An 18,018-nucleotide genomic window follows, 5' to 3' on the forward strand; every position below is an offset into this window, starting at 1 on the left:
GATCGAATAAACTATAAAAAATAATTGAAAATAATTGTTTTAAAATAATGTGGTTTAGTAATACATATATAACATTAATTACCTTCAAGCATGCACAATAGGAAAAGCTTTTAATAGAATAAATTCCCCAAGTGAAGCTTTCAAATTGAGAATTCCAGCTCAGCATATTTCAACTATTAGTAGAGCACATAGCCCCCAACAGTTGTAGCAATTTGATTTGAATTTAATTCCATTATGATTTTGTGCGAGAAACCTTGAGTTATGGTTACATGTGGCACACACACACACTCACACACACAACCACATCAGCAATTGCCCGGGCATAGTTTGTAAAAAATTGTACGACTTCAGCTGGGAAATATGTACAACACGTGTATTGGCGAGAGGGAGAGGAGGGGAGACAGTGTCGCGCCTTATCTCGTGGCCTTTCTTGTTCCTGCTATATCTACTTACAAAATACATATTTTTGTGTAGTGGCCAACAAGGGGGCGAGAGAGGGGGCAGAACCCATATCGGAAGAAGGTGCGGCACTTTTGTGTGCTCGCTCAGCTGTAAAGGCAAAAAAGGTGCAAGGTAGAGGAGGCGGAAAGGGGGGAGGGAAGGGGAAAAGCGATGTAGATGGGCACTTTTGTAACATGGGCAGCACAGTTTGTAAGGTCGTCAACGAGGTCAACAACGATTTGAAAAGCTCTATTGTCTAATCAAAGTCATCTGCGTGGCATATGCTATCCACACTCAAACACACAGACACACACACAGGCGTGCATAAATAATTGGCCAGTCAAGTGAAGTGGGGAGAGAGTGTGCGAGCGAGACAGATGTAGTGAGCATGATGTAACACGCGCGCTATGAAATCAGCTGTGAAACACACTTCCGCCTTGGACATATGGATGACACACAACACACAGAGAAACAGAATGAAAAGCGCCAAATTCACTCACACAAATGCACTTGATGTATCAGCATTCAATTAGCTTTGCTTATGACGCATTCCACCATTCCAAGTGAAGTGCATGAAAGAGAGACAGGGATCGAGAGGGACGCATTGGAATTGAAATGACATGCTTCAAAGTTATTTTGGCGATTTTTACACTGCAGTTGTTGTTGGCTCACGTGCGACGTCAGCGTCGCTGCATTGCCTTTGGCGCCGCATTTCATAATCGCAGCAAAGCAAAGGAAGCAGCGACTAAGCGAAAGGCGACGGCGGAACTTGTTTTTGTTGCGGTTACTGTTGCTGTTTGGCTAAAATTGCAACATTTGGTTGCGTTTCAAATAAACAATTGTGAACTGGTTTTTTTCTCTTTTCTTTTCTTTTTGTTGCTGTTGTGAGTTGAATGCAGCGCCATCTGTCGACGGCGTTGGGCAGCTAGCCAAGCATGTGCATGCATTTTGTGTGAATTGCCTTTCACTGTTGTGCCTATTGTTTCAAAGGGTGTGTGTATGTGTGTTTGCAGTTTTCCTTTTGCACATTTGCATAACGGAACCACAGCTACGGACGGACAGACAAAAGTCGTCGACGTTGTCTACGTCGTTTGGCTTTTGCGTTCCCGGCAATCAAAATATAAATGCAAATTTTGCAATGTGCAGCACATTAAATGCAGAACGCACTCAGCGAAAATAAACCACACACAAAAACATGCATAGAAATAGATTTACATACATACAAACGTTGGTACATTATTTGCCAGTGTGTACTCAAATGATTATTGCAAAATCAAAAGCATGCCAAGGACGGCGTCGGCCGAAGCGAAATTAAATTAGTTCACAACAAAACAAAAACGAAAATGCCAAAAGTGCAATTAATTATGTTACTAACGCGACTGACATTCACTTTAATACGTCTTATTCAACAATTCCCTTTACTCGATACTTTCATTTAACTGCCACGTTCCTATCTCATGGCGTTCCATTGCGTATACGCGTCATGAGCCAAAGCTTCTTAAGATTCCATATCTACATATGTACATACTATACATACATACATTCATATCAACAATCTGCGAAAAGAACCGCTATTCAACGAATTAAATATGTATACGTCTGTATGTATGTGTATTTAAAAGTAAACGCAAGTTATGCATAAATAAAAAAATAAAAGCGAAACAGCGATAATGTAATCAAATATTATTAAACTCCGCTCGCTGCTTGCGACGACTGTTGTGGTTTATTATTGTTGTTACGTTCCATTCGCTTGCCCTCATTTTGTAGTTGCTGTATATGTGTATGTATGTGTGTGTGTGTGAATGCTTGTCTATTGTGGGCCAAGTGTATTTGTATGTGCGAGCGAACCATAAACAAAAATGCTCACATACACACACACACACATGCCAACACTCCCAAATACATGTGAGCAAACATTGCCAACTGATTGTGAGGCGCAGCCAACACAAAAATCATATGTTTTCTAACAGCGCACACACACACACACACATACTCAGACGGAGACATACTCACCTCTCTCCCGCGTTGTGTATGTGTATGTACATTGAGTACGTCTCGCGCGCTAGTTATATATTGTGTATGCAGGTCAAGAAGAAACGCAAAAACAAAAGCAAAAGTAAAGACAAACATGTTTACAAGCTGAGCACACCACCACACCACTCACAAGCAGCCAGACAGAGAGAGAACGAGCGAGCGGGAGAGACTTAACGTTTGACTCTCTTGCTTGATTTGCTCTCTGTGTTGGTGTTGCTGGTCGTGGATAGCAACATGTTGCCAGCGCTTGGCAACACTTGCTTGAAGAAAACACAAAACAGCTGTTTGAAACATCAATCATATGCAAGTATGCAATTTTGTTGCCAAGCGCGACTTGAGCAATAACAATTCGATAGGCGCTGACCTTCGAAGCTTTTTTTTGCGCAAAATTTGATTGTTGCCAAGCCAAAGCTTGGCTTGTTCGTTATTCTGTGTTGTTCTCGCCGCCCCCAATGACGTCACAGCAGTGTGTGCTAGCAACATGTGAAAAGTTGCAACGCCAAATTGCACATTGCACAAGTTTCACTGCGTCTCTTTCGCTCTCGCTTGGCTCTCTGACATGGCAACAGCTGCCTGATTAAGTAACGACCTGGTTGCCTGCTTTTTTGGGGCCACATTGAGGCCGTGTCAGTGTGTCGACGTCGCCGTCGTCGTCGCCGTCAATAGACAACCAATCGCATATTCTTTTTAAATGCCACAACAGTTAGGATCTAGGCCAAAGTAAATTGTAGCATAAGCACATACTCTCATATAGTATATATATATGCATTCTATGTACTGTCTATATATACCATGGGGACCTTCAAAGCATAATTCAATTTGACATACAGGGTGTTGCACACACATAGACACACACACACTCACACATACACAGCTGGCCTAGTTCCCATCAACAGCTGGCCACGCTGACATTCGATGTGGCATGCCCCAATGCCATCACATACCCAATAGTTGCACACACTTGCCCCTTAAATAGCCAAATAAATAAATGATTGCGAAATCAGCTGCATTTTTATTGATTTTGTCTCTTTGAAATTATTCTAAAAAGTCTGCGAATATTGCGTCGCTTTAAAAAATTTGCGAAGACGTTTTTAAGTAAGTGTAAGGATAAGGAAAACGATATACATACAATTAATAACCCTATTAATAAAGTTAATTATAAAACAAACAAAAGACTTTTAGGCTTCTCCGATAACATCTGGATAAAAAAGGGTTTTGAAAATATATCTTTGATGTATTTACAAAAATATGTATTTGTTTAAGGATATCAAAATCTGATCCATGAAATATTATTACACATATTTAAAAGAATTGAAAGTAAAGAAAATTGTTAAATAATTCGAAGAATATGAATAAGAGAATATAACATAAATAAGTAATATACAAGTAGTCTGATGAAAAAATGGGATAATGTTCGTAAAACACCCTTAAATAAGCATATCGTAAGAAATCTAAATTCTGTAAAGCCATCTTGACAAATTAAGCATATTTATAAAGCAAACAAAGTATATACATATAATATAAATAAATAAATACATATATTATAATGTTTAATAATGTGATGGTATGAGTTTATAAAGTATGCTAAAGCAATATTAAGATGTTGTAATCTAAAAAATCTATCCGTAGGCTTTTATTCGTCGGGGATTAACAAAGTCTCCCATTTGTCAAATATTAGGATGAAGTTTAATCTGATTATATGAGTTAATAAAGTATGCTAAAAGAACATTAATATCTATTATTATCTAAAAAAAAACTGTTTTATCCGTAGGCTTTTATCCATTAGAGATAAAAAATAATCCACTTTGTCAAATTTTAGGATGAAATATTAACTGATTATAAAGGTTAATATTAAGATGTATTATAATAAAAAAATAATAATAAAAAAATAATCCACTTAGTCAAATATTAGGATGAAGTGTAATCTGAATTTATGAGTTAATATTAAGATGTATTATTATCTAAAAAAAACTCTACTTTATCCGTAGACTTTTATCCGTTAGAGTAAGAAAAAATAACTCCAATTTGTCAAATTGTTTTCTCTTGACTAATGTTTTCCCATTCTAACTTTCGCTTTGCAGCGTACTTCTGGTGCAGGTGCGAAGAGGACGACGAATCAACATCTACGCGAAGAAGTAGCAGGTGAACAGGAAGAAGAAGAAGCAGCAGTCTAAGCTAGACGTGTAGGAGGAGACCCACAAAGAGGGGGACAACAACAACAGCAAGAAGAAGAAGAAGAGGAGGAAGAACAAGAAGAAGAAGAAGGAGAAAAGATGATACCCACAAGCGTGACAAATTCGCCGCCCGTCTCCGCTGGCCTCGCCCAAAACGGAGCCGCTGTTGTAGGCGGCAACAATGGGGCAGGCGGAGCAGCAGCAGCAACTGCTGGGGCAGCAACAACGGCAACAGCAGCAGCAGCTGCGGCACAGCAGAACATGTACAGCTCCATTGTGCTGGGCCTGGCCTCTCTCATTCTGGAGGGCAGGCCGATAGCAGACGACGAGTATCAACTCCAGCAACAACATCAGCAGCAACATCAGCAGCAACAACAACAGCAACTGATGGTGGGCAGTGGACGCCTCTCGCCACGCCCATCGACCTCGCGGGCAGCCATCAACATTACAACGAATCCTTATGCCTTGACAAGCGGCACGCCACGCACGCCTTTTGGCCCAGGACACGGCTCAAGTGGCAGCCACAGCCACAACAGCAACAGCCACAGCAGCAGCAACAGCAGTCAGGCGACTCATCAGCGCTGGACACAAAAGCTGTGCCAGCTGCGTCAGCTGTCGCCGGCGGCGCAGAGCATGAGCGTGGAACCCGAACTGGTGGCGTTGGCCATCAACGAGCTGAATGCGGAGCGTGGCGACTTTGAGATTGTGCGACGCGTCATGTTGAATCGGGCTGGACTGGGAGGTGGCCTAGGAGGCGGCACAGGTCTTGGAGGAGGAGCAGCAACAGCTCTAAGCGGCGGTGGATCTGGCGGAGCTGTGCCAGCTGCACTTGGCACTGCCACGAATAGTTCCAGTGCGGCCAGCTCGCCGGGATCCGCCTCCGAAAACATTCTCCACTCGCTGCAATCCCTGGCAACGACCTGTTTGCGTGGCGGACCTGTTGTGCCCGCCGAGACGCGTCCGTTGAGTCTGGCCCTGGCCTCCACATCGAGTGCAGCCAGTTTGCTGGACTACAATTGCAGTCGCAGTGGCTTAGGAGGCGTTGGAGGAGGAGTTGCTATACCTGCAACTGGTTTGGGAGTTGGACATGGTTTGGGAGCATCTACAACTGCAACAGCAACATCAACATCAACAACTGCCACTGCCAGCAGCGACGCAGCTGGAAGCAGCTGCGCAGCGAGGCCCAAGCATGGGCCACATTGTGATCAGTTCCTCAGGAAGATGGGGCTCGCCAAGGGCGATGCTCCCGATGCCGAGGAGCATTTCTGTGATATGTCTTACGTAAATATAACCGTAAGTGGCATCCTATTAATATCCTGGTTCACATTGTAATCTTTTCCTATTTTTTTTAAAGTGTTCCCGTTGGCGAGCGCATTGCCTGAAGATGGAGGCGATTCTGGCGCGTCGGGAGCCCGTTTGCATCGAGGTTTATCTGGGTCCCGCTGGCCACAAGATACTGCTCGAACAGTGGATCATCAGCGGCAAGGAGAAGTAAGTGTGACAGAGCATTTTACGTGTTTTCATTGGTGCATATTTTGACATCAAGAATTAAAGAATTAAGAATTCCTTAAAGTGTAGTTGATTCAATGATATGTGAGAATGCATGTAGAGAAACTGTGACCTGAATTGAGAAACTCTGAAACTGTGAATATACAAGTATTTTTGAAATGTAAAACCATTATCATATTTAATTTCAAACACATTTGAAAAGTACAAGTATGTGGATTTATGTACCTACATATGTAATTATAAGTATGAAAAAAACATTTATTATTCTGATTATTTTCACTTAGTGGAGCTTTAAAAGTTCGTTATTATGTAAATGTACTTAGTTTTTAAAATGTGCCTTTCAAATTATCATTCATTCCACTGATGTGAAGACTTTACTTTAAAACTTTGTAAATTTAATTCACTTAGTTATAAATACTTGTAAAAACTATGTACATATTATACCTAGTAACGTACTTTTAAAGCTCTTCTTTCACTAAGTGAAATAATCTGATTAAAAAAGATTTTAAAATTAACATTACAAATCAAGTGTACAAAGTGGAAAGAGGTTCTTTGTTATTTCTGTAGAGCATTTAATGTACAGCTATCAAAATTGAATTGAACTTTTATTATTTTATTATTATTTTATTAGGTAAAACAATTGTCTTTACATAGAGAAATTATGTTGTTAAATGTATGTACATTATTAAGTAAAGGAATTGTAAGAAAAATATCTATTTATCAATTTGATGCAATTCCTGTTCGTTTGCCAATTTAGAAGAAAGTGTAATAGTTCAAAGAGATCATTAGAGGTAGAGCATTGTTTATTTTATTTATTATTTTAAATCAAGAATTAAATAGAAAATTTAATGTACAGAAATGAGAGTGCTGGCAACTCAAATAAAGATAGAATTTAAGGAAAATGTACATAGGTTTTAAATGTACATATTTTAAGAGAACAAATTGGGTTTTCCTAGTAGAAAGTTTAAATGAAATGCTTTTACATTATTTAACATAATCAGTTAATCAATTTCATGCTATTGCAGTTTATTCTAATGTAAAAAAGAATATTCTTAGAGGAAAGTATTTTTATAGTTTATTTGCTTCTACACAGGATTCTAGCAACAGAGAATATAAATGTCTTAAAAGAGTGGAAAGTTATTTTTTTAATGAATTTATAAGTAAGTGTAGAAAACATACAGCATAAAATTACAACCTTAACAACACAGGGAAGTGATTTGTTAAGAGCCAAGTCCCATGATGTAGCCTTATGAGTGGTTAAAGTTCTTATTAATTAATCATATTTGATGTATTGCAATAATCTGCAAAAAGTGTAAAAATATGTGCCAGTGGAAACCAATTAGAAATACTTATTTTAAATTGTAACTAATGTTTTGATCCACCTATTTTTAGAGTGCCACCGCCGACGATGACGTTGCCATCGCTGTGCAGCGCCATCCGCAGTCAGTTGTACTTCTCGCAGATTGTTGCCTGGTGTGATCTGCTGCGCAAGTGTGATCCTTCTGTTTACGACAGCGGTCGCGTGATCTTTGCCAGCTCGAATGCGAACAACGCCGGCGATCTGGCGACGACAACGACGACGTCAACGCTGCTCGCAGGAGGAGGAGGAGGAGGCGGCGGAGTCATGCGACGACCGCGTCTCAACATCTTCTACAGGATACGAGCGCACGATGCGAATGCCACAAATGGCGGGCAGAACGATGGCGGCTTCAGTGCCAAGGCGACGGTGCACAACTTTCCGCACGTGAACATTGCCGAGAACTTTAGTGTGGCGGTGTGTGTGAAGAGTTTGCCACGCTTCAATGGCGGTCTGCCGCATGTGGCAACACCAACGCCGCCGCCGCCGCAGCAGCAGTCGGTGGCAACAAGTCGAGCAAAGCCAGAGGCGAGCACACCGACCGGAGGCGGGGGGATGTGTGCGGCAACGCCAACGGGATTGGGGGCACGCATTGCCAACAGCAATGCGGCCGCAAGCAGCTGTGATAAGTATGCAACAAGCACGAAGCAAAGGCAGCAACAACAGCAACAGCAACAACAGCAGCAATCGAAACACTTGCAACGGCAACGTGAACATGCTGAGTTTTTGGAGCTGCAGCTGGATTTGGATCTGGATGCGGATGCGGCAGCTGGAGCGGATGAGCTGGACGGACATCGCGAGCGACAGCTGCAAAAGTATCGCAAGCGGATGCAGCGACGCGACAAGAAACGCGAACGCAAACCCTCCGAGCAGCAAGTGGAGGCCATGGACGAGGGCAGCAGCAGCGAGGTGGCCATGGTCATGACACTGACAGCGGCGACACCGCGTCGCCAAGGCATCGCCATGATCTCGACGGGCACACAAACGTCGCTGAGCAGCTGCCAGCAATGTGGCAGCGAGAAGACGCTGCTCTGCCTCAACTGCAATTGCAATGGACAGCATCATGAAGAGGGCGACAAAGATGATGACGACGACGATACGAGTGCCTCGGAAATGGATGACATGTCCAGCTGCAGTCTGAGCAGCTCTGATCTCATTGTGGGCACGCCGCGCAACAAGGCCGAGCTGCTGTTGCAAGCCATTCAGCGCACGCCAAAGAATCGCAAACCCACCGCGCCCAAAGATCTCAAAGCTGGACGAGAGTTGAAGCAGCCATTGCCGTCCTCCAATTCAGTTCAGCAGCAACAACAACAGCAGCAACAGCAACAGAACAACAATCAGCACAAGCCATCGACGGCGCCGTCGAGTGGTTGTCAGGTGTGCAAGCGACAGAAGACGCAGCACAACTTCAGCAACGGACAGCAGCAGAGTGCCAGGGAGAGCAATGGACATGCCAGTGATAGCAACAGCATGGAACAGGAGCAGCAAGAGCAGCAGGTGAGCAGCTGGACGAAGGCTAAAAGAAACACTAAAAACCTAAAAAATCACATATTGTTGTTCTGAGTTCTGTCTGTCTGCTTACTTATGTGATAAAAACTAAGGTTCCATCCTTTCTATTGTCTTCAAAGTGACCATAAAGATTGTTGGTAGTCAAAAACTAATCTTAATCAAGCTTGTTGGACTCACAACAAACTTCTAGTTGGTTTCTTAGCAGCAATTATACAAAAATGTTAAAGATACTACAAAATTTCTAACTTAAAATAAACTAACTTTTAATGATAGAAAGGTATTTAAAGACTTCAGCTTGGAGCTTATATTTAAGCTATTTCTTTCCCGGAAAAGAATGAAATTTAAGGAAACACTGAAAACCTAAAAAATCACATATTTTTGTACTGAGTTCTGTCTGTCCGCTTACTTAAGAGTTAAAAACTAAGTTTTCATTAGTTCTAGAGTCATAAAAGTGACCATAAAGATTGTTGGTGGTCAAAAACCAATCGTAATCAAGCTGTCTGTAAATGTCTTATGTTAAAATAAGCTAACTTGTAATGATAGAGGGGAATTTAAAGACTTCAGCTTGTAGCTTATATTTTAGCTATTTCATTCTTGGAAAAAAATGAAATTTAAGGCGATCTTAAATGATTCAATTCGATATTAAAGTTAGCTTTAGAACTAAAGTCTAGTTCTAAAACCTATTCACAAAATGTCCTAGCAATGGGAATATAGAAAAGCTCAAAAAGTTCTTGACATTCACTAACCGAGATCATTAAGGTTTTTAAGCTGGAGTACATAAATCTAACTAACTACTCACAAAGCTTTATGGAAATCGCCCCACAAATAGAGCAGCAAAGTTTCTGAAATTCTTTAAAGTCGAGCTCACAAATTTGTATTTAGCTGATTTGCATTAGATATTTAAACTCAAGAATATAAATCCTAATCCAAGGATTTGATTGGTATTCAGCTGATCTAATCTAATCCACAGAGTTTAACAGCTATCTTATAATAAATATATTATATTAGAAATAATAATGCTTAGCTGTCAATATACTTAACAGTCCAGCATATTTAATTAATTTCCCTATTAATACCTTTCAATTTTAAAATGAGCAAAAAGTGTCTACTAAGGTAGAAAAGGACGACTCCACATCCAAAATATGTAATTAAGAATGGAAGTTTTGGGTAAAGACTGACGAACAACAAAATTTGTGGTTTACAATTTAACTTTTGATTGAAGAGTGGCCAAGAAAGTGATCGTTTAATAAATTATGAAACCTTAATAGAAAAATGAATAAAAAAAATAAGTTCGAACTATCCACATTTTAAGTATAGAGAAATGGAAAGTAAACGATATATTTAAGAAAGTGTAAAAAGGATCTACTAAGGTATAAATAGATAACTCAGACTACTAAAATTTGTTGGTAACAATGGAATTTTTGGGTGAAGAGTGTCAAAGAATTGTATGCAGTAATAATTTATTAAACATTAATAGGAAATAGGAATAGGAATTATTAGGAAATAAGTCCGAGGCACCGATGAAAATTAAAGGGTCTAATGCAGTCAATATTTGTACCTAGTTTTCTTACTTATTTTATGTTGAGAACTTTACTATTTGGTATTCATCGTACTTACAGTCATCTTCGACCAAGCTGACGCCTAATTTGGAACGCTGTTCGTTGAATGCGCCGCAGGATCGTTGTAAAACACCGCCAGAGCAGTCAGTGAATGGAGGCGGAGGAGGCGCCACAGCTGCGGCTGCGCTTGAGGAACGTCTCGTGGTGCAGTTCAAGACACCCATCAGTCATGTGCCGCTGAAGCAGCAAGAGTTCCTGACGGCGCCACTCACAGTGCAGCCGCCCAAGTTGCCGAATCAGTTGCGTTTGAACTGCAGCGGAGCAACGTTGCTGGATAGGGAGACGCCACCGCCAATGTTGTCGCCGCAGTTGCGCAAAGCGTTGCCCAAAGTCAATCTGACGACGATCTTTTGCGGCAGCGGCAGCAGCAGCTCGGCTCCAATTGCCATTGACAACAGTCTCGCCTTTTGCTTTGAGCCCTCAACGCTGAGTCAAGCGCACTCGCAATCGCTGCTGACGCCTCCCGAGGCAGGGAATTTGCCCGTGCAGAAATCCTACTCGGCACCCACGTTGCCCAACGCTTTGGCGGTGTCGCCTCGCTTCGCTAAGCAGGCGGCGTTCTACAAGCGACGATCGCGACATCTCAGCGATCGCAGTGATCGCAGTTCGCTCGGTTCCGATGAGCAGCTGTCCGATGAGGATCTCGAGTCGGGAATGTGCAGTCCGGCGGGTTCGCCGCTCAAGTCGCGTGCTCGCCTCGCTTCGCAGTTCACGGGGCGACCTTTGCTCGGGAATCTGGAGGAATCGTTGCTGCAGAAGCGTCTGCTACCGAAGATCGAAGTCGCAGGCTTTCGTCTGCAGCTGGGCGCCTCGGGTGGCTTTTGTCCCACACAGCTGACCATTCCGGCCTCGTCGTACTTCTACGAACTGCACGGCGAGACGCTTAGCACGCCTTACCTGGTGAGTTGTAGTGATGAAATCCTTTTCTCTGCCGTGCTTAACACTTTCTGTTTTCAGTGCGAGATTCGTCTGCCACGCAAGGGTTACTTTGTGCCCCGTTCGGGGACTGTGCAGGCCACGCTGTTGAATCCCATGGGCACCGTGGTGCGCATGTTTGTCATTCCCTACGACATGCACGATATGCCACCTCTGCATCGCACCTTCATTCGCCAGCGCATTCTTGCTGAGGAGCTTCTGCCCGACATCGATGCTTGCACCGCAGCCGCTTCGCTTAATCCGTTGCCGCAACGAACGAGGAAGGAACGGGAGCGAGAGCCAGGCAGTCCAACGGCAGCGACGAGCACCACCGGCAAGCTGGGACACTTTATCAGCGCCGAGCAGATGAAGCGATTGCGCTACTCCATCCACCTGAGGTTAGTTGAGAGAGTGACGAGGGAGGAAACAGGCGAAAGTTGTAAAACTTCAGAGGAGAGAATAGCTGACAGATGGAAGTAGATTTCTCTGTTTGTCCTTTTTCATACCTTAATAATATGTAGATCTTATTAACTTTAAGAAACAGCGCATTTTGTGAACCTATTAGTTATCAAGTTCAAACAGTGGAAACAGTGAGCGCATGCGAATTCTGCAGTTCTAGGAATATATTCTCTAGATTAGAACAGAATGAATTGTATCTAGGAAAAGTCAGTCAATCAGAAAAACAGCATAGATGATTCACATTTTATATTACATGCAAGTAGTCTTTTTTCTCTAAAAGTCTTTCTCAAGACGAGTTCTTAATTTACAAAAATTAGTCTTAATAATTCATAATTAATAATTATTTAATTCATAATTAATTGATTTGGTTCTTAAAGGACACAAAAAGATTTAAAGACCGAGTCGATTAGGTATTAATTATTAACTAGACTACTTACTGTTGTAAACTAAGAAATCATCTTGCAAAACCCGAAATAATCCGTGCAAACCAACTGCAGTTTCTACAGTTTTAAATTATGGCAGAATATAAGGATTTTAGGGATAATAATTTCAAGATAATTAGCTGAAAAATTAATCTTATAATAAGCAAGCGACATGTATAAATAGGATACTAATAATGCTCCTAAAATTATGCACTTGATGGTGTAAAAATTCGTTGCCAATTTTTAACGACGTTTCCAGTAATCTATTACGCTGATAATGATGAAGCGAATAGCGAGAAACAAAGAGAGAAACAAGCCGAGAAGCATAGCGAGTAGTAAAGAGAGTAGCGATGCGAATAGCGAGAAGCGAAGCGAGTAGCGAAAAGTGAAGTGAGTAACGAGAAGCGAAGACAGCAGCGAGAAGCGAAGTATGTTGCAAGTAGCGAAGACAGTCGCGAGAAACGAGAAGCAAGAAGAGAAGCGAGGAGATGGGAGAGTAAGAGCTTTGCGAGAAGCGAGCTACATTACTCTGTACGTTATAAGCGAGTTGAAGCAAGAAAGTGAAAACTTCTCTTTCGCTTTGCATTCGCTTCGCTTTTACTCTGACATCTTTCGAGCAATTGCATACAGAAAAACATAGAGTGATTCATCGCTCGTTTTTGCCCAATATTATTGCATCTTTTCTCGCGCGCATTCTGACATCAGCCTTAGACACTTATAGCCTGTCGATGTATGGTTTTAAATAAAAGGGATTGAGTTTTTCTTTGAACTATGAAACTATGAAACTCTAGCAAAGAGTTGGATTCCATTTTTCCTTACTTCTAATCAGTCTTAGACACATATAGCCTATCGGTGTAGGGCCTGCAATAAAAGGGATTTCATTTTTCCCTACAAAGTTGGGAAAAATTAAAAATTCGTTACTAATCATGTTCTTCCCTTTACAGATTCCAGACATCTCGCTCGGGTCGTTTGTCGCTGCACACAGACATTCGTCTGCTGATCTCAAGGCGCACGGACTGCGACACAGCAGCGGCGCATGCCAAAGGATTGCTGGAGGCACCTAACGAGCTGGTGACGGACACGCTGATGCCCACTGAGCCGCGTTACAGTGCGAGGCAGGAGAGTCCCGGCAAGATTTAGTAGTTGCTGCAGGCACTGGGCGCGGTGGCGTGTGTTGGCTGTGGAAGTGGCAGAAAGGAAGCAGACGAAGCAGGCGAAGAAAGTGAAGAAAGAGAAGAAGGCGATGAAGAAGTGGAGGAAGCAGATGGAGGAGGAGAAAGTGGAGGTGGCAGCTTTGTGCGTGGCCTGTGGAAGCAGCTGCAGGCGCGTTGGCAACTCTGGCAGCAATATCCCAAATATCAATTGTAGAGCAAAGATTCACACTTCTGGACAGCGGGAAATGAGACAACTTCCCCACAACACAAACACAAACACACCTACACACACACCCACACAATAGAAGAACAACACCTACTGCATTGTTAGTCAGAGTCTCCTGCTCTTTTGTTTTTAAGTCACCAACAAATTTAGTTTGAATTGAAATTGTGAGAGAAGAATACGAAGTCGCAAGTGCAAGTCGATATACACATAAGTATATACAACACACACACACACACACATCTATATCTATACACGTATAGATAACTCTGTGGTTAATATGCCTCTCTGATCTATCATTTATATATAGTATATAAAGGGGGCCACATCTAACAAACAAAACAAAACAAAAAACATAAAAAAGAGAAAATAAGAAAGAAATATCTCAATTTACACTTTACACTGAATCCTTTAGCAATACTAAGAATTAGTTACAACAAATCATACATACATAGATGTTATGTATACGCAATATACGAGTGTACTGAGTGATGAATGAATGCGTCTGAATTGTGAATATATGTGTGAATACTACTAATCAACAAAATTAGTAAGCACAACAAACAGTGACAACTGTTGCCTGTGAAAGTCGAGTCTACACTCAATTATGTTGTGAATATGAATATGCAAGGAATTATCAAAGTTTAGATTACAACTATTCGGTTTTTTCAAAAACAAGAAAAGCTTGTTATGCTTTAGTTAAAAATGAGTTATAAAAGTGAATGATTAAAAGATGAAATACACTTCGAGATGTAAATGAACTTATTAAATTGTGAAGAATTGTGAATGAAAAGATGAATTTCGAAATTTCGACTCATATATGATATATATCCGATATATACCAAGAAAAGTTCGGTATGCTTCAGATAAAAATGAGTAAAAAGAAAAAACAGTCAAATCAAAAAGAGAAAATACGCTTCAAGAACAAAAATTCTGAAACGATTGTTCGTTGTGAAGAATTATAAAAGAAAAGTTATCAAAATTTTAACTTTAAGTTTTCAATGTTTTCTATGCATTTTTATCAGATCAACCGAGAAAAGTTTGATATGATTCAGTTTAAAAGGAGTTAAAACAAAGTCAAGTGATGTGACAAAAGTGAATCACTAAAATAAGATAGAAACGAAATTTTTCTCTTCGATTTGGAAATCAACTTATTAACAAATTCATCATCTTAAATACTGAATTTCGAGATGTTTGTTCGAAGAATTGTGAATGAAAGGATGAATTATTAAAATTTAGATTCTGCTTGATTTTCCAATACTTTCTTTGAAATTCTATCAGATCTACCAAGAAAAGTTTGATGTGATTTAGTTAAAAAATGAGTAAAGAAAAAGTCAAGTGATGTGAATATGAGAGAAAAAGGAAAAAGGATTTTTTTTCTTCAAGTTGCAAATCAACTTATAAGCAAATTTTTCATGAAAACGAAAAACTTAGTAACAAATTTGTTCATTTTAAATATTCAACAATGAATGGATTGTGAAAGGATGAATATTTAAATGGAAACGTAATTTTTCAATACCAGCTCGATATGCTTGTCAATTGATTTGACGAAGGTGAGACGTAAAAATAATGAGGAAAGTTGAAAAAAGTTGGAGAACAACTTATTAAAAGTGCATTATACTATCTATATCTTTATTATGGAATGCTTTTTCTAATGATATAGAAATTCTTAATTCAAATTTGAATTTGAAAACATTTTTCTAATAATTATACTATCTATATCTTTATTATGGAATGATTTTTCTAATGATATAGAAATTCTTTATTCAAATTTTGATGTGAATCTTTCAGACAATATTAATTATTGAACTTGCGAGTTTTGTTAAAGCAAAGTATGAACAAATTATAATTGACAGTTTGCTGCAAAGGCAAATAGAAAAGTAAGTTACCCGATGTGGAAGAAGATAAAGCAATATAAAGCTCAATACTTGAAAACTTGAGAAGGAGGAAAGAAGAAGAGATGATATAGAATTTGTTGAATTTGAAGTGAGGTGATTCACAACATAATTGGGGTGTCTTTGGCAACTGAAATCGCCTTCTCGACTGCGTGTGCAAAAAATGTATATTTATTGACTTGTGCGAATACAATTTTAACCAAAATAAATGCAGTAGTATTTCAAAAAGCGTGGAGAGGAAGAAGAACAAAGAGAGTGAAAGCTGGGGTTAAATTGAATGAGAGTGTGAAAGTGTGTGCATGTGTGTGTGTGTGTAGAGGAGCTCACATCGATCGTTGTTGTTAGAGTAGTGTATGGATCTATTTGTCAAATCAATTCGATATTTTTTCTGCAATTAATTTTCTAATAGTTTCGTGTGAATTTTGTTCAATTTGTTTTATGGAAGAGCGTGCCTGTGATACGATGTGAGCTGCCTGTGAGAGGGAGAGGGGTTGGGGTTGGGGCAGGGAGGGGAAGGTACAATAATTAAAAGAAAAGAAAAGAAAATGTGTAGAACTTTAGTTAAATACAATTAAAAACAATTTATGTTCATTGAAACATGCAATGCAATCTACTTGGTAATTAGTTTTGTTTTATTTTTGATTTGATTCAAATTGTGCGATCAATGCACAACTCTGTACTTCAATAATAATGAAATAACAATATGTACATGTGTATAGTACATACTCGAGACACTGTGTTAAATTCTAATACTATAATAACTCTTATTTCAATTGATACCTGACTATAACTATGTATAACTAAACTAAAACTACCGCTATTAACAAATTTTCAATCTAGTTGGTAAACGAAACAAACATAAATAATGTACACACCCGACACCAACACCAATAAACACAAACATACACACACACACACACTAAAAAGCAAATCTTTTTTTTATTTTTCTTGAATATTTGTTTAACTGTTTTTAAGTAGTGAGCTTAATGTGCCCAGTCAATAGCAATTATACAAGTATAACACCAATATACAACAAATGATTCAAATAAAGGGTTTTGTGTTTTTAATCCAAAAACAAAATACTATAAATAGACAAAAAAAAAAGACTTTAATATGGATGCGATATCGAAAAGAAGCTGGATGGAATCTTATCTTATCAAAATCTTTATTCAAATAACATTTGCTACTTTTAATTTTAATGATTCAAAATCTTTTAATAATTGAATTGCCTAATGATCCTACCACAATCAAAAGCCAACACTGCGTATGTGTAATATGGATTCCACTCGAAATCACTCAAATCCTCAAAACACAAACTGCTGTTTCGATTCCATTTGTTTCCTTGCTTTGCTGTTTAGGCATTCAATTCCCCTGCTCGTTCGCACACACAGCGAAAGTATTAAAACATGTTGTCGTTCCAGTCACACTAATAAGGCAAGGCAAGCAAAACGAAACGAAAAGAAAACAAAGCAGAAAAACATGTTTTGCTCTCGCACTTGCCGCAGTTGGCGGGTGAGTGAAGTTGTTGCAACATGGATCTAGACGCGGAGCAATTAATCTTTTTGATTGAGTCAAGAAAACCCATATATAATTACAAAAGCAAGGATCATGCAAATAAAGAAATAACCGACAAGCTATGGCGACAAATCGCAAAGGAAATGAATTGTGAAGGTTAGTTTATTGAGTATTGTAGCGCATTACTTGCTTGCTTGCTTCGTTCCTTGAAAAAACGAGGGCTGGGCTGATGAGTTTAGTTGCATTCCAAAAAATGCTGCCACACTGTTTTATTAAAGCGCCACATATTTAAATCTTTAACTTGCAGTATCCGATTGTAAAAGTAAATGGACTGTTTTACGTAATTCATATGCCAGATATTTGCGAGATGAGCGACATGGCTCGAGACTGAACTTGAGTGGAAAGCGAAAAAAGAAATGGTATTTGGCCGATTCTATGGCTTTCCTAAAGGACTATGTGCATCAACAGCATCCCGTTGCCGCCTTGGATAGCCAAGATACAAGTAGCATAAGTTCTGAATCAAAAATGCGCTCATCCAGAACATTCGCAGTGTCAACTAAAAAGATCAAGACGGAAATGGTTAAATCATCGAGTGAATGCTTTAAGCCAATGGCACAGGAGACAACAACGGAGTCTTCAAGTGGTTTGTTTTTCAAAAGTCTATTGATGGACTACGATCAATTAAGTAGTAGACAGCAACGTTCGTTCAGATTGGCAATGTTGACAAAAATGAACGAGTTGCAAGAGGAGGCTGAGAATGAAACTGAAGTTGATTGGCAAGATTGAATAAAA

The 18,018-nt window shown here is 39.9% G+C and overlaps 2 protein-coding genes across 4 annotated transcripts in view; both read left to right on the forward strand.

Moving 5' to 3' along the window:
* Nucleotides 1-14,398, forward strand: part of LOC133839858 (protein Atossa) — a 29,729-nt gene extending 15,331 nt beyond the window's left edge. For both annotated transcript variants that reach the window (XM_062271478.1, XM_062271477.1), the window contains exons 3-8: nt 4,557-5,942; nt 6,004-6,140; nt 7,551-9,012; nt 10,644-11,543; nt 11,601-11,956; nt 13,384-14,398. In XM_062271478.1, the coding sequence (XP_062127462.1) occupies nt 4,749-5,942; nt 6,004-6,140; nt 7,551-9,012; nt 10,644-11,543; nt 11,601-11,956; nt 13,384-13,579 (4,245 nt within the window). In that variant the 5' untranslated portion in view covers nt 4,557-4,748 and the 3' untranslated portion in view covers nt 13,580-14,398. The remainder of the gene's footprint in view (nt 1-4,556; nt 5,943-6,003; nt 6,141-7,550; nt 9,013-10,643; nt 11,544-11,600; nt 11,957-13,383) is intronic.
* LOC133843255 (uncharacterized) overlaps nt 1-18,014 on the forward strand; it is an 83,733-nt gene extending 65,719 nt beyond the window's left edge. The window contains exons 2-3 of one of the 2 annotated variants that reach the window (XM_062276715.1): nt 15,777-17,382; nt 17,534-18,014. In XM_062276715.1, coding sequence (XP_062132699.1) covers nt 17,244-17,382; nt 17,534-18,012 — 618 coding nt within the window. In that variant the 5' untranslated portion in view covers nt 15,777-17,243 and the 3' untranslated portion in view covers nt 18,013-18,014. Of the gene's footprint in view, nt 1-14,636; nt 17,383-17,533 lie in introns of those variants that run through there. The other variant, XM_062276714.1, reaches the window with a different exon arrangement.
* Nucleotides 18,015-18,018: the final 4 nt, after the last annotated feature.

This window comes from Drosophila sulfurigaster, chromosome 3 (genome assembly GCF_023558435.1).
Source record: "Drosophila sulfurigaster albostrigata strain 15112-1811.04 chromosome 3, ASM2355843v2, whole genome shotgun sequence".
Taxonomy (NCBI): Eukaryota; Metazoa; Arthropoda; class Insecta; order Diptera; family Drosophilidae; genus Drosophila; species Drosophila sulfurigaster.